Source organism: Candidozyma pseudohaemuli, assembly GCF_003013735.1.
Source record: "Candidozyma pseudohaemuli strain B12108 chromosome Unknown scaffold00002, whole genome shotgun sequence".
Classification (NCBI taxonomy): domain Eukaryota; kingdom Fungi; phylum Ascomycota; class Pichiomycetes; order Serinales; family Metschnikowiaceae; genus Candidozyma; species Candidozyma pseudohaemuli.
In genome coordinates, this window is record NW_020194436.1 from 567,260 (window position 1) to 581,587 (window position 14,328).

Below are 14,328 nucleotides of genomic sequence, written 5' to 3' on the forward strand. Positions count from 1 at the left end.
TGAATCAAGTTTTGATAACTTATATTACATCCTGTAGGATTTAAAAGTGAGCGATTTCATCGCTTGTGGCAACGACGACCGTTTGATCAACGGCAGCGATCAGCTTCACATCGAAGGCCTCTGTGAGCCCGACAAGCTGCCCCACTTTGTAGCTCTCCAAGTCCATTGTGAGTAGCAGCTCAGGGCCATTGTCGAACACTAAGGTTTTGGTGCTCTTGATCGTCATGTTACTTATCAGGAAGGAGGGGTTGAAAACCTCCTTGTGCATAGGAGTCTGTGCGTCTATATCCCACACCACAATTGTTCCGTCGCTATACCCGGCCACTAGTGTCGATTCATCGGCGGATACCAACGCTGTCACTGCATGGTCTGCTTTGAACTTGATACTGGACTGGCTATGACTGGCTATGCGGAATTCTTGAATGATACCCGATTGATAGCCCACATACATAACCTTATCGTCACACTCGTATAGACATTCACCGGAGACTACATCGGAGCTATTGATGGGGTCTTTGGTGGCATTTACAACAACACAGAGTGCAGGGTCGTTGTGATTGTCGATTCTTAAAAATGTAGACACAACTTGACCAGAGCCACACTCCCACAAGACGGTAGAACCATCCTCAGAAGTCAGGACAAAATTCCTGCCGGAACCTATGAGAGCAATATCAGTGATCGCCTTTTGTTGGTGGCGGAAAGTTCTTGCTGGTTTATCCTCAGCAAGTTCGATATCCCAAAGCTTGATCTGGAAGTCGCCCCCCACTGAAAGAAGCACTTTATCGGATGGAAATGTCCGCAAAAGCTTGATTGCCGAGAAATGTGCATCTTTCACCTCATTCGTCTCTTTCTTGCTCTCAGTATCAAACCTTTTTAGATGTCCCTGTTCTGTGCCAACTATGAGGTTTCGTGTGGACTTGGTTAGAGCCACTGCCAGCACCAGACGGATGTCAATGCTCAATGAGGGCAAAGTACAAACCCTGCCTGGTGGATCTATAAAGATCGATTTGAGGCCATTCTTTGTCACCGCGAAGTTGTCACATTCTAGAAGTGCCCCCTTTGATCCTTGTAGAACTTGAACATCTCCGTAGGTCAGATGGTCTTCATCTGATGACTCCCTTGTCGCTATCCAGAACTTGTCTTCCTGAGATTCACCCAGTTCAACCTCCTTGAGTATGTCTAAAACTTCCTTCTGAACGGTAAGGAGTTGCATTGGTAAGATTAGATCTGAGAAGTCGCGGGGAACAGTGATATGTTAAGTTAAGAAGCTGTTGCAGAATTTGAAAACATGTGGCCTAGCCTCGAATGAAATGACATCACAACCTCTTGATTCAACACCATCTTCAGTAAATCATATTTATTGGGTTCTGAAACTCATGTGCGCATTTGTCAAATTGCTGCAAAATTGTCCAAATCGATGAATGCCGAAACAAATTGTGAACTTATAAATATCAAAATTTCAATTTTTTCAGTAAGGGGAAGCCGAAATGGTAGTACAATTAAGGTCTTATTCCTCTATCAAAACCAGCATCAAATCTTTGGCATTTGGCAGAGATTAGGCAGAGAGACTTCTAGCTTCGCTGTAGTGTTCGCACTATACTGATCTACAACTCAATCACATCGACCATGGCATCTGAAAGTGCATCACGAGAGGCTAATGATGCCCAGAGTGACCCGCTCACTATGTTCTTCGACGACAACTTCAATCCAACTTCGTATGTGGATGCTCTTTTCCACTCAATTACTGGCTCAGACAACAAGTTTTCCAAACAGCTGTTAGCTCGACTTTCATCAACGCTGCTGGACGTCATAACTCACCTAGACTATCAAACGAATGAGATCTCCCGCGACTTGGCATTGAAGTTCGATAACCTCAAAACTTTGTCTCTGAATTTGGCACCAGCGATTGAGACGGAGTCAACTGACGACAACACTAGGCTACAATACTACGTGTCTGCCTTACATAATACTGTTGACACGCTACAAGAAGAGCTTACAGACGCCAATGAAAAACTAAAAAAGGACTCTGGCGAACAACTGGTGGCTGTGGAGTCTTTGATTCTACTAAAACAGGTGAAAAGAAACATACAGCAGGTATTGAAAGTACTTCAAAGTGCTCGAGACATGCTTGGCCACGATCCTTCCCAGGTTTCAATTGATCAGTTCCAAACCCTGTTGAATTTATTGTTCGAGTCTCTCAAAAACCAGCTACGCTCAAAGTCACAGAAAGAGCTAGATGCAACCTTGACAAGTATTGAGGAACTTCGGAAGCTCGCCACCGTCTTCCACCAATTCTCTGCATTTGGACCAGCTTACAGCAGATTTATCGCAAAACTTGATTCAGAAACTCAGAGAAAATGAACGTTAATTATCGTGTATAAATGCTATAATACAGAAGCTCATGAGCTCGATATGCTCGAGCATGCAAATGAAGTCGTTAATGAAGTAAAGGAGCGGTAGTTTCATCAAAAATGATTACTTTCGGATCGTGGTTTCGGTCGTTTCAACTGGAGCAGCCTTTGGGTCTAGGGTCGTCAGATCAGTGGCTTTTGGATAAGATGTTCCTTCTTGAATAGCTCCTGCTTGTTGCACAGAGTCTTCGGGAACCTGTTTTATCTCTTCGGCACCAAGCTCGGTGTCTTCATTTGAATCTTCCTCAGCCTTTTCCAAATCTCTTTCAGCATGCTTCTTTCTATTCTTCTTGCTCATCCATTCGAATCCAGCGTAGTAAAAGAATTGTTTGGCGAAGCGAGTAGGGAAAATCTTGACTATCCAATAATTTGGAATGATACGGATAACAGCACCAACTGGGATAGAGAGCACACCACATAAGATTGCAGTGGCCCACATGGCAGGCGTCTGATGAGTGGTACTGAATGCTGCACCACCAACAAACATGATAAGAACTTGACAGCCTCCGATCAAAAGTGCAATGACAACAAAGTACCAGTTTCTGAAAAGGTGTTGGAAAAAGTTCAAATTCTCCATTGTGATTCTGTCTCTGATGTTTCTCACGTCATCACACTCATCCAACTTTCTGGTGACAAACAATTTCCAGAACTGTAACCAAACAAATGTGTTGAATGTCATGGCATCCAATTGCTTGTTCTCGTGGTTGGTGAGATCACGAGAGCCGAAGAAGATTTGATGACCAGCAAAATGTAAAATAAAGGTAATGACCAACTGGTTGATCGATTGCCCAATGATCATTTTCCACATTGAGACACTAATCAATGGCATTCTTCTACCCGCAGGCTTTCTGTTGAGCAAGGCATCGTCAGGTTTGTCAGTCGCTAAAGCTAAAGCAGCTAAAGTGTCCATGATCAAATTGACCCACAACAATTGCACCGCCGTCAAAACAGAATCACCATTCGAAGAAGCAACAGCCGAGACAAATGTCAAAACACAAGCAGTGATATTGACTGTCAATTGAAACTGAATGAACTTCTTGATAGACTCAGCAACAGTACGGCCCCATTTGATAGCTTGCACAATATCTGTGAAGTCATCGGTCATCAAAATAATATCGGAAGCCTCTCTAGCAACCTCGGTACCACTGATACCCATGGAGAAACCGATATCAGCCAATTTCAAAGCTGGAGCATCATTGGTACCATCACCGGTAACAGCCACAACCTCACCAGCCTTGCGCAAAGTGTCAACGAGAATTCTTTTATCTTCAGGCTGAGATCTGGCCAAAACACGCAAGTGCGGAGCAATTCTGGTTCTTTCCTGCTCCGACATAGCTCTGAAGGCTGGACCCTCCATATAGGCGTAGGGGTTGGATGAATCAGCTGGGGTGAGAATGTTGCAAGCTCTGGAGATAGCCTTGGCGGTGTTCAAATTGTCACCGGTGACCATCTTGACATTCACACCGGCGATCTTGCACTGCTTGACAGCCTCGCCAACACCCTCCTTAAGTGGATCCTGAATACCAACCAAGATATCCATTGTGAGTGCATCGGTGCAATCGTGTGGGGAAGCATTGATATCCAAGAGCATCTCAGGGTTAGCCTGATTCTGACGCTCGGGATCCTCCATTCCAACAGGCGGCCAACTCTCCACGCCAACAAAGTCTTTGTGAGCAAGGATAATGGCACGCAAGGCATCGTTCGCATACCCATCGATAGTGTTGAGGACATTGTCTCTGTCGGTTCTGGTCATTGCCTCTGAAGCGCCATCGGCATCCAAATGGTGAGAACAGTTCTTGAAAACAATTTCGGCTGCACCCTTAGCGTAAAGGCGGTATCCGGTCTGAGTCTTCATTACAATACCCGACCATTTCCTTGAACTCTCGAATGGAATGACATCCACAATATCCTTCGAGTTAATATCACGCTGCTGGTCTAGTGGGACACTGGTAAATTGATCCAATTTTTCCCTTGCCATGATCAACAAAGCAGACTCAGTCTTGTTACCCAAGTATGGCTCCGACACTAGTCCCATTTGCTGGATCTCTCTTTGTCTTTTCTCGTTCTGGTTGGAAAAGAGGTGTGCAATCAAGTTTTGCTTCTTTGGCTTGATGCGAGCGTTAAGGGCCTTAGCCTCGTCATAGTCAGGATTGTCGAATGCAGTAGAATTGCTAATGATGTTTGGAAGGATGACGTCCTTGATTTGTTGAGGAACTTTTCCAAACATTTCGGACGACCTCTCGATGGCGGTCATCTCAGCATTATGAGTGTCGTCGAAACGATGCTCCTCGTCAATGTAACCGGTAACGATTCTCATTTTGTTTTCCGTCAAAGTACCTGTCTTGTCGGAACAAACTGTAGTGGCTCCACCCATGGTTTCACACGAACGCAAAACACGGACAAGATTACCGTTCTGGGCCATTCTGGTAGTTGCAAAAGCCAAAGCAAGGGTAACTGCTAAAGGCAAACCCTCAGGAACCGCCACCACCACAATGGTGATAGCGACGATGAGAATGTCCAAAAACTTTTTACCCTTTTCAGTACTGGAGATGTCACTGAAACGACCGTCACCGGAAATGTTGACGCAAAAACGGATAAATAAGACGATAAAAAGAACCAAAGCAGCCAAAAGACCGTATTTGGAAATTCCCTCAGCTAAGTTGTCCAAACGCTCTTGCAAAGGCGTGGCGCCGTTCTCCTGGTTGAGCGAGCCCATGGTCCGGCCATGAATGGAGTGCTTGCCCACAGCGGTGACCATAGAGTAGCCAACGCCGGAGAGAATCTTGCTTCCGGAAATCAAGAAAGGATCTTTCAACTTCACTGCAGTGGAGCCGATGTCCTCACCCGGGAATTCTGCCTGTACCGATTGAAAATATTCAAGAGATTCATCAGCGGGTTTCTTAGTGACGGTTTCCAGTTCACCTGTGAGGGCCAGCTCGTCACATTCAAGCTCGCCTGAGACAAGTAAGGAATCAGCGGGGACAACGTCTCCGGTAGCCAAGCTGATAAGATCACCCACGAGAAGGTCGTAGATGGAAACCATCCGCTGGACACCATCACGTACAACCACAACATCGCGGTCCTCTTTCTTTGCGTTGAGTCTGGCGAACTGGCGCTCTTTGGAGTAGTCATTGGCTGCGCCTACAACCACCACAATCACCACGGCGACAATGATGGCCACTCCCTCAACCCAGTCGACCTTAGGCAATGGCATGCCCTCGTCGTCGTACATTGTTTCATGACCGAACGTCTCGTAGAGGCCCAAAGCCAAGGAGACAATAGCAGCGACCGTCAAGACAATCAATACCTTATCCTTCATGGCCTCGAAACAGAGCTGGAAAAAGCCCTTGGCGGCACGCGTCGGGAGCACATTGGTACCGTACAAATTTTGTCTGGCAGAAGTCAGGTCTGAGGCTTCAAGACCACGACTGAGATCTGTGTGGAGCAGCGCTGCTAGGGCCAGAGAGCCGCCCAAGCTGCGCAAATGGATCAACAGCTTAGGATCATGGAGCCTGGAAAGGTCTCCCACCGAAAGCAGAAACTGCCTATTCTGAAGAGGCTCGTCCGAGTGAACTGACGTGAGCGATCGCTCATCGTCGTGAGCTTGGGGCACTTGGAGAGACATGGGGTTTGTTGGATCCAAGGCGAGCGTGGATAAGATATAGGCTGATAAGGCGCAGAACGACTGCAGAGCCACACTGGCGCCAGGCAGGCGAGCAAAAAGCAGGTGGGCAGGATGAAGGCAGGCAGGTAGGCAGACCGGCAGCAAGCCGTTCCGCACAGCCTCCCTTGGCACGGACGGAGAAAATGGCGAGCGAATATGGGCAATTGATGGGCGAATTTTACAAAAAGAGGCTGGTTGACCGCGGTTGAGGTCTCGAGAGCTGACTGTCTGTCATTGACAGCGCCAAGGGCAGTGGTGTCGTAGAAATTTTTCTTTGCCCTTTGTGCCTAGAATGAGATTTTTTTTCATCGGTCGCACTGGCGCGGCGGGTTCGGTGTTTCGCAGGCCTTCTGGCACCTGTCACCTCGTTTTTTTCTGTCACCTGGCTAGCTGAAACTACGCTGCGCCTCGTTGTTATCTGCCCGGTTACAGTGCGGTGGTGCGTGGGTTTCGTACGAGCGGACTGGGAGGAGCCCGTGCTGTACGATTAATCGTTCAAGATCCTTGCAATCTTGCATTAGATTAGATAGCAACATTGCAATCGGTCCCAACCGAATTGTAAAATCGCTCACAGGCCCTTCCGCGCCAACTTGCATGGTACGGCTCCATCTTTGCAGCCCGGGTTTCCCTAAAGCCTCCACGGATTCAGCAAATTTGGGGGATTTTCAGTTTTGTGTTCTGCTGACGCACCATTAAGGTACTTCCCTCCCACGATGGCCCCCTGGGTATCGGAAAGCGCCTCCGTCATTCACCCACAACCTTAAACCCTCGCCTTCGATGATCATCGACTGCGCTTCTTTTTCACCAAGCCACCCTCGTCTCAGCTCGCTTTCCAATGCTCATCGGCCGCCTCAAACACCTTGCCTTTTGAGATCACCCTCTTATCGCAGGGCGGCTATTTCTCACAGACGGAGAAATTGACGTTTCCGGCCTGAGCCTGCTCTCGTATCGAGAAAATGCTTAGTTGATGGCCACTTACTGCCACGGCCCCAGACTCCAATCTGGCTGTGTGCTCCGCCTGCCATAGCCTGCCTTCCTTGGCAAACACTGGGCTTGACCGTCCGCACACAGCACGTGTAAGTGTATCGGTCTTCCGCTTCACATGGGTTAGTGCGCTTGCAACGCAGCCTTTACTAAACTTCAGTGACGAGGACTTTTGACTCTGTGACACCTGATGACCCCAAGGCAGTTGCTCCAACGCATGGAACTGACACTAACTGCGCCGGCAGAATTGACGACCTAGGCTTGGTACTGGGCTAGCCAGGAGGCGAGACCCATGCAAATAGGGATATGAAACGAGGAATGTGGTGGCCGACTTCTCCAGAGCTCGGCAGTCTGGGCAATCCTGACAATGTTGGTGATCCAAGGGGTTGATGGATTGGCTTGCGGGGCCATTGGCATGGAAGTGTATGGTGTGGTATTGTTTCGTGAAATTGCCACAAAGCCTAAAGTAACATCGGGGTGTAGCTTGATCTTGGGCCCTTGTCAGGAGATTAACACTGTGTGACGAGAATTCATCGTGACTGGTTGTATTTTGTGGACCTCAATTTCAAAATACAGGGTCAGAAGTTTCCCCTTGATACCAGACTCGGAACCATTGCAAAACTCCGAGCGCGCGGCTTTTGCAGCGATGCGTTAGATCGTACGTGTAAGGGTTTCCAGGTGCTTTGACAGCTTTGCAAACGAATTGTCTCGTTTTGAGGAAGGTGGCACCCTATGGATTTCGTTTTACTACTTCGAATCTCCCATTGATGGCGACACGGTCCTCAAAAGCGGAAACCGGGAAGAGATGCCATCATCTGACAAGTCACGTGATTAGCATAAAATCGAAGAATTTGCTCCCCATTGCAAAGTTTAACAACATTCGACCCACCAAACCCGGTTCGATCGCCATTTTCGACCTCGCAGTCCGTGTCATATACCCTCACCAGCTCCGCTCCGGCTTGCCTTTACTGTGGCTCGCTCTGGGCATCGAGGTTGCCTGCAGTACCACAAGGCAAAAAGAAACTTCCGGCGAAAAAACCGTGGCGCTACTTATTCTCTGACAAATCCAACTACTTACTACTTCATCACATACTACACAATGACCGTCGACTCCAACACTAACTACGGCTTCGGCACCAGAGCCATCCACGCTGGTGCCCCTATCGACCCAAACACGGGAGCTGTCATCGAGCCCATCTCCCTCAGTACCACTTTCGCTCAGCTGGAGCCTTCTAAGCCCATTGGTATCTACGACTACTCCAGATCTGGTAACCCAAACAGAGACAACTTCGAGGCTGCCATTGCTTCCTTGGAGAAGGCCAAGCATGCCGTTGCCATTGCTTCCGGATCTGCCACTACTGCCTTGATCCTCCAGTCCTTGCCTATTGGCTCCCACGTTGTTTCCGGTGGTGATGTGTATGGTGGTACTCACCGTTACTTCACCAAGGTCGCCAACACCCACGGCCTTGACATTGAGTTTGTTCACGATTTGCAAAAGGACTTGGAGGCCTCTCTCCGTGAGAGCACTCAGCTTGTGTGGCTCGAGACTCCATCCAACCCTACCTTGTCTGTGACCGACATCTCGGCTGTCTCCGATATTGTCAAGGAGCACAACAAGAAGTACAACAAGAACGCCATCTTGGTCGTCGACAACACCTTCTTGTCCCCATACGTTTCCAACCCATTGGTGCACGGTGCTGACGTTGTTGTCCACTCCATCACCAAGTACATCAACGGTCACTCCGACGTGGTTGGCGGTGTCTTGGCCACCAACAACGACGAGTTGCACGAGAAGTACCGTTTCTTGCAGAACGCCATTGGCTCTGTGCCTTCTCCATTCGACTCCTGGTTGGCCCACAGAGGTCTCAAGACCTTGCACTTGAGAGTCAGACAGGCTGCTTTCACCGCCCAGAAGATTGCCGAGTACTTGTCCCAGCACGAGTCCGTCATTGCTGTCAACTACCCTGGTCTCAAGTCTCACGCCAGACACTCTGTTGTTCTCCAGCAGCACCGTGACGGTCTTGGAGGTGGTATGATTTCTTTCAGAATCGCCGGTGGTGCCAAGGCTGCCTCTGTCTTCACCTCTTCCACCAAGCTCTTCACTTTGGCTGAGTCCCTCGGTGGTATCGAGTCCTTGATTGAGGTCCCTGCTATCATGACCCACGGTGGTATTCCTCAGGCCGAGAGAGAGAAGGCTGGTGTCTTTGACGATTTGATTAGAGTTTCCGTTGGTATCGAGGAGACCGATGACTTGTTGGCCGACATTGAGCAGGCCTTGGCCAAGATCAAGGCTTAATGTATAGACTTTTGCCAATGCGGCCGTTAATAAATTAGGATGGACATGAAGCGTAGTGACCTTTTTGTGAATCGTGAGGTAAACTCGACTTATGCAAGTTAGAGCTATTTCTACGGGTCAATGGGTGACGTAGGTCTACAAGTGAGGTTCCGTGGATGGAGTGTAGCCAATGGTAGTCCATGGTGAGACATGCATCTGGTACTACGGGAATGGCTGCTAAATGTCGTTTAGAAACACAGAAAAGCGTATAAGATGAAAAAGTGAATACTGCCAAACAATCAGAACCATTAAAACCCCTTCCAGCTTGTAGAGCAATCCTCAGACCATTTCTTGGTGCTCATTGGGCGCGGATCTGAACAGGCCGATCATAAGCACAGCGACTACAATGCCGTGAATACCGGAAAGATAACAATTTATCTTCAAAACCCAAATCTAATCGCAAATTCGTTCAATTAGGATGATTTTTCAGGCGGCATCCTCGGTTCACCCGGCTACACTAATCAGCTTGTCCTGATTGGAGAAGAGCTCATTTTGCAACCACGCGACGCACAGAAGTGTCAGAAGAACACCACCAATTCTACGAAATATATGGCATCTGACAGATTGAGTGATTTTATATTCAATGTGAAAAAAGCTTGTGAGGAACGGATTCTGGGGCTTCCAATGGTAGCTGGAAACCACGTGACCATATAGTAAAACCCTCTAGAACGCCTTGTATCATCTCTAGCTTTGACACAAGTTCCCTCTGACACCGTACCTTCTATACAATATACATCCTTTGATACGTGTGGCCTGAGAGGCTTAGGATTAGCTCGCACAGCCAGTTAGGTGTGTCGTGCATATATCAAATTGCTCTGGCCAATCGCGGGACTTTCTTTTACACTATTTCCTCAGTGCTCAATAGTTGAAAAAAAAAAAAATAACCCACCGATACCACCAAACGCACGGTCTTCAATCCCCAATTCACCTTCTTTCGGTTTTGTGTGGACTCGTTATATCGCTACCCTGCGCTTTTCACAAGTCTAGAACCCAGCTTCCGTGTGGTCCATCCCAAGCTCAGAACATCTATTGATCTCGAGCAAGAACACACTCACTAAAGCCTTCAACAACCCCCATTAATTTTTGCACATATTCATCCAGCATGTTCAGAACGGCATCAAGAGTTGCATCCAACAAGGTTGTGATGCTGACTGTGGCTGGTGCCGGTCTTGGAGCCTCGTACATCCTTTACCAGGACTCCATGACCGCCTCTGCCATGACCGCTGCTGAGCACGGTCTCCATGCTCCTGCCTTCGAGTGGCCCTCGAACGGTATGTTCTCCACATTCGACCACGCCTCCATCAGAAGAGGTTTCCAGGTCTACAGAGAGGTTTGCGCTGCCTGCCACTCTTTGGACAGAATTGCCTGGAGAAACTTGGTTGGTGTCTCCCATGCCACCTCTGAGGCCAAGGCCATGGCCGAGGAGCTCGAATACGACGACGAGCCCGATGATGAGGGTAAGCCCAGAAAGAGAATCGGTAAGTTGGCCGACTACCTTCAAGGCCCATACGAGAATGAGCAAGCCGCCAGAGCCGCTAACCAGGGTGCTTTGCCTCCTGACTTGTCCTTGATTGTCAAGGCTAGACACGGTGGTGCCGACTACATCTTCTCCCTTTTGACTGGTTACCCAGAGGAGCCACCAGCTGGTGTCACCTTGCCTCCAGGATCTAACTACAACCCATACTTCCCAGGTGGTGCTATTGCCATGGGTAGAGTGTTGTTCGACGACTTGGTTGAGTACGAGGACGGCACTCCTGCCACCACCTCGCAGATGGCCAAGGACGTTTCTCATTTCTTGAACTGGGCTTCTGAGCCTGAGCATGACGACAGAAAGAGATGGGGTCTCAAAGCACTCATCATCACCTCTTCTCTCTACTTGTTGTCTGTCTGGGTCAAGAAGTTCAAGTGGCAGCCAATCAAGAACAGAAAGATCACTTTCAACCCACCAAAGAGGCGCTAAATCAAAAGCGACTTCTAATGCTGACGATCCGCCCTGGCTGAGGGTGTCTCTTTAAGCAAGTCCTTGAGCATGTAAAAAGTAGACTAGACACACATTGAAACGACGATGTAGACTGAGAGTCCCAAGGGGTTCGATCGAGTAGAGAAGGGCGCTTCCAGCTGACCCGGGTGTTTAAGGTAGCGAGGCAAGCTATTTAAATTAATTGCACCCTAAAGCACTTTTATCATTCGTGTTCCACGACGGTAGCGCCCAACTTAATTGGCTTGTCGAGTCGAATTTGATTTATTTTAACAAAAGCATTCGATTAAGTTATCAGTTATGCCGTAATGGTGGACCTATTTTGCATCATGTGGTCTGAAGTTATTCTAAAGTAGATAAGTTACTTCGACGTACAACTCGAAGCTAAGCAAAAAAAAAACCGTTGTGATCTAAGCCATCGATTCAACATGCTGATCAGTACATTGGGCACGCTTTTAATCTAAAAGATCTTCAGGGTATAATTCATTGCAATCTTACATGCATCAACGGTGTAATGCAATGGGGTAATAAAAACGCTAGGGCAAAGTCTCAAACTGATTTGCGGCCATATTGCATAACGGTGACTGCATCACTACCTCAAGTCCGGCGAGATCTCATCTCAGCCACCTAGACCCTGTCCAACTTTGAGATATGATCTTGAATGTGAACTACAAAGGTCTACGAAGAATGACATCCGCGGCTCTAGCGAAGAATCTTTCGATGATTTCAAAAAAATCATGTTCGTCTTGGCTACTTTCACAATACCTTCAAAATCTCGCCGAACAGGACAATGTCCCAGATTCTTGTCTTTCGCAGCCATCCGTTTTCGACAATCCAACCTATCCTATATCTTCCCATCACATGCGTTCTGTGTGTCCTTGAAAGCATAAAACGAGATTGATGAATACTCTGCCTGAAAACCAGCAAGTCAAACATCTCAAAAAAGTTTAATTTTTGATCCCTCCTTGCTCTTGATCGTGAGTTTGGGCGTTTGTTAACCTGCACATTCTAAGGCATTCGCCGAGAAGTTGCTTAGATTTCGCCGAGCGGTGTTTTTTCTCCTATTTTGTCGCGCCTGTACTCGCCGAATTCATGCACGGCTCCTCTCCACTTTAAAAGCAGTCCTTTTTCCTCGTTTTTTCCCAACAACTTTATTGCCATGGACGCCAGGTCAGCCACACATTCCACAGAGAACTCTCTGGAAAACTTACTACGAGAACTGACACATCGCAAAGATGGCGCCAATGTCATCAAGTTCACCTCTCAGGAGGACTCCACCTCGATGCTGATGGCATCAGCCAACACAGCAGGAGCAAGGGCAAATGGTGACTCCACAAAGGGAGAACACCCCACCAAGCTTGTCATGATCTTGACGTTGGCCTCGTCCATCTCAGGTTTCATGTTCGGTTACGACACAGGTTACATCTCAGCTGCTTTGGTTAATGTGGGTACCGACTTGTCAAACAAGATCTTGAACTCGCAGGAAAAAGAACTTATCACATCGGCCACCTCCTTGGGTGCTTTGATCGGCGCTATCTTGGGTGGTGTGGGCGCCAACTTGGTGGGTAGAAAGCGTGTGCTCATGGGCTCAAATGTTATCTTCGTCGTGGGCACCGTCATCCAGCTCGTGGCCAGACACGTCTGGACCATGATTGCTGGTAGATTTGTCTTGGGACTTGGTGTCGGTATTGCTTCCCTTATAGCACCACTTATGTTGAGTGAGTTGGCACCTTCCAAGTATAGAGGTCGTTTGATCGTTACAAACTGTATTTTTATTACAGGCGGTCAGTTAGTGGCATACTTCATCAACTGGGGCTTGACTGACGTTAACGGTGGTTGGAGAGTGTCTGTGGGTTTGTGCATGCCACCAGCTGTCATCCAGCTGGCACTCTTTTTGTTCTTGCCAGACACCCCTAGATACTACGTCATCAACGGAAACTACGAAAGAGCAAGAGAGGTCTTGAAGAAGACTCACAGCGATTCATCCGAAGCTCACATTGATGCTATTTTGGATGACATGATTCACTCCAACTCTACCGTCCCAGGTGGCCCCATCTCGCAAATCTGGAACTCCATCAAAGTCATTCACTCGAAGCCAGCCAACTTCCGTGCGCTTATCTTGGCGTGTGGTTTACAGGGTATTCAGCAATTCACTGGTTTCAACTCCTTGATGTATTTCAGTGCTACCATTTTCAAAACCATTGGTTTCGAGAATGCTACAGCCGTGTCTATCATCATTGCAGCCACTAACTTCGTGTTTACACTCATTGCTCTATGTATCATTGACTTTGTCGGCCGTCGTCGTATTCTCCTTTTTGCCATTCCCGGCATGTGTGCTGCTCTTGTGCTTTGCGCTATTGCATTCCATTTCTTGGGAGTCAAGTTTGGTGATAACGAAGAGGTGGTTGTTGAAACCACCGGCATCACAGGCTGGGGAATTGTCATCATTTTGGGTATGGTATTCTACGTGGCTTCGTACGCCATTGGTATCGGTAACAGTGCCTGGACTGGTGTCGAGCTTTTCTCGGATGTGAATGTGAGATCAGTGGGAGGCATGTACGCTGCAGCTACCAATTGGGCCGGCTCCTTGGTGATTGCATCTACTTTCTTGACGATGCTTGAAAGAATCACGCCACCCGGAACATTTGCCTTCTTCGCGGCTTTGTGTTTTGTCTCCTTCATCTTTGTCTTCTTCTTACTTCCAGAGGTTGCTGGTTTGAAGTTGGAGGACACCACCAAGCTTCTCGAAGGTGGTTTCAATGTGAGAGCTGCAAGAAAATTGTCCAAGGAAAGAAAAAAGCTTGCGAGACTCGCCCAGGATTCGGAGAGTACAGAGGTATAACGAAACAGTTACGAAAATTAATCAATAGCATCTATTCACTTCATTTTATGAGGAAAGCATATATATATTAATCGACCAACGTTTGTATAGTGCGCGCACTTAAAACACTATCAT

The 14,328-nt window shown here is 47.9% G+C and overlaps 6 protein-coding genes across 6 annotated transcripts; 4 read left to right on the forward strand and 2 right to left on the reverse strand.

Annotated features, from left to right (window-relative positions):
- Positions 1 to 40: 40 nt before the first annotated feature.
- On the reverse strand, positions 41 to 1,213 carry C7M61_001619 (WD40 repeat domain-containing protein; the record flags this gene model as incomplete). The annotated part of the gene is made up of 1 exon (XM_024857021.1): positions 41 to 1,213. The coding sequence occupies one exon, from the start codon at positions 1,211 to 1,213 to the stop codon at positions 41 to 43; it is 1,173 nt and encodes a 390-aa protein (XP_024714901.1).
- A 413-nt stretch (positions 1,214 to 1,626) lies between these two features.
- Positions 1,627 to 2,361, forward strand: C7M61_001620 (Golgi transport complex subunit; the record flags this gene model as incomplete). Its single annotated transcript, XM_024857022.1, has 1 exon — positions 1,627 to 2,361. The coding sequence occupies one exon, from the start codon at positions 1,627 to 1,629 to the stop codon at positions 2,359 to 2,361; it is 735 nt and encodes a 244-aa protein (XP_024714902.1).
- Positions 2,362 to 2,475: 114 nt separating this feature from the next.
- Positions 2,476 to 6,036, reverse strand: PMC1 (calcium-transporting ATPase; the record flags this gene model as incomplete). Its single annotated transcript, XM_024857023.1, has 1 exon — positions 2,476 to 6,036. The coding sequence occupies one exon, from the start codon at positions 6,034 to 6,036 to the stop codon at positions 2,476 to 2,478; it is 3,561 nt and encodes a 1,186-aa protein (XP_024714903.1).
- A 2,122-nt stretch (positions 6,037 to 8,158) lies between these two features.
- On the forward strand, positions 8,159 to 9,355 carry CYS3 (cystathionine gamma-lyase; the record flags this gene model as incomplete). Its single annotated transcript, XM_024857024.1, has 1 exon — positions 8,159 to 9,355. The coding sequence occupies one exon, from the start codon at positions 8,159 to 8,161 to the stop codon at positions 9,353 to 9,355; it is 1,197 nt and encodes a 398-aa protein (XP_024714904.1).
- Positions 9,356 to 10,496: 1,141 nt separating this feature from the next.
- CYT1 (ubiquinol--cytochrome-c reductase catalytic subunit) lies at positions 10,497 to 11,354 on the forward strand (the record flags this gene model as incomplete). The annotated part of the gene is made up of 1 exon (XM_024857025.1): positions 10,497 to 11,354. The coding sequence occupies one exon, from the start codon at positions 10,497 to 10,499 to the stop codon at positions 11,352 to 11,354; it is 858 nt and encodes a 285-aa protein (XP_024714905.1).
- Positions 11,355 to 12,531: 1,177 nt separating this feature from the next.
- Positions 12,532 to 14,214, forward strand: ITR1 (myo-inositol transporter; the record flags this gene model as incomplete). The annotated part of the gene is made up of 1 exon (XM_024857026.1): positions 12,532 to 14,214. One exon carries the CDS (start codon positions 12,532 to 12,534, stop codon positions 14,212 to 14,214), a length of 1,683 nt encoding a protein of 560 aa, XP_024714906.1.
- Positions 14,215 to 14,328: the final 114 nt, after the last annotated feature.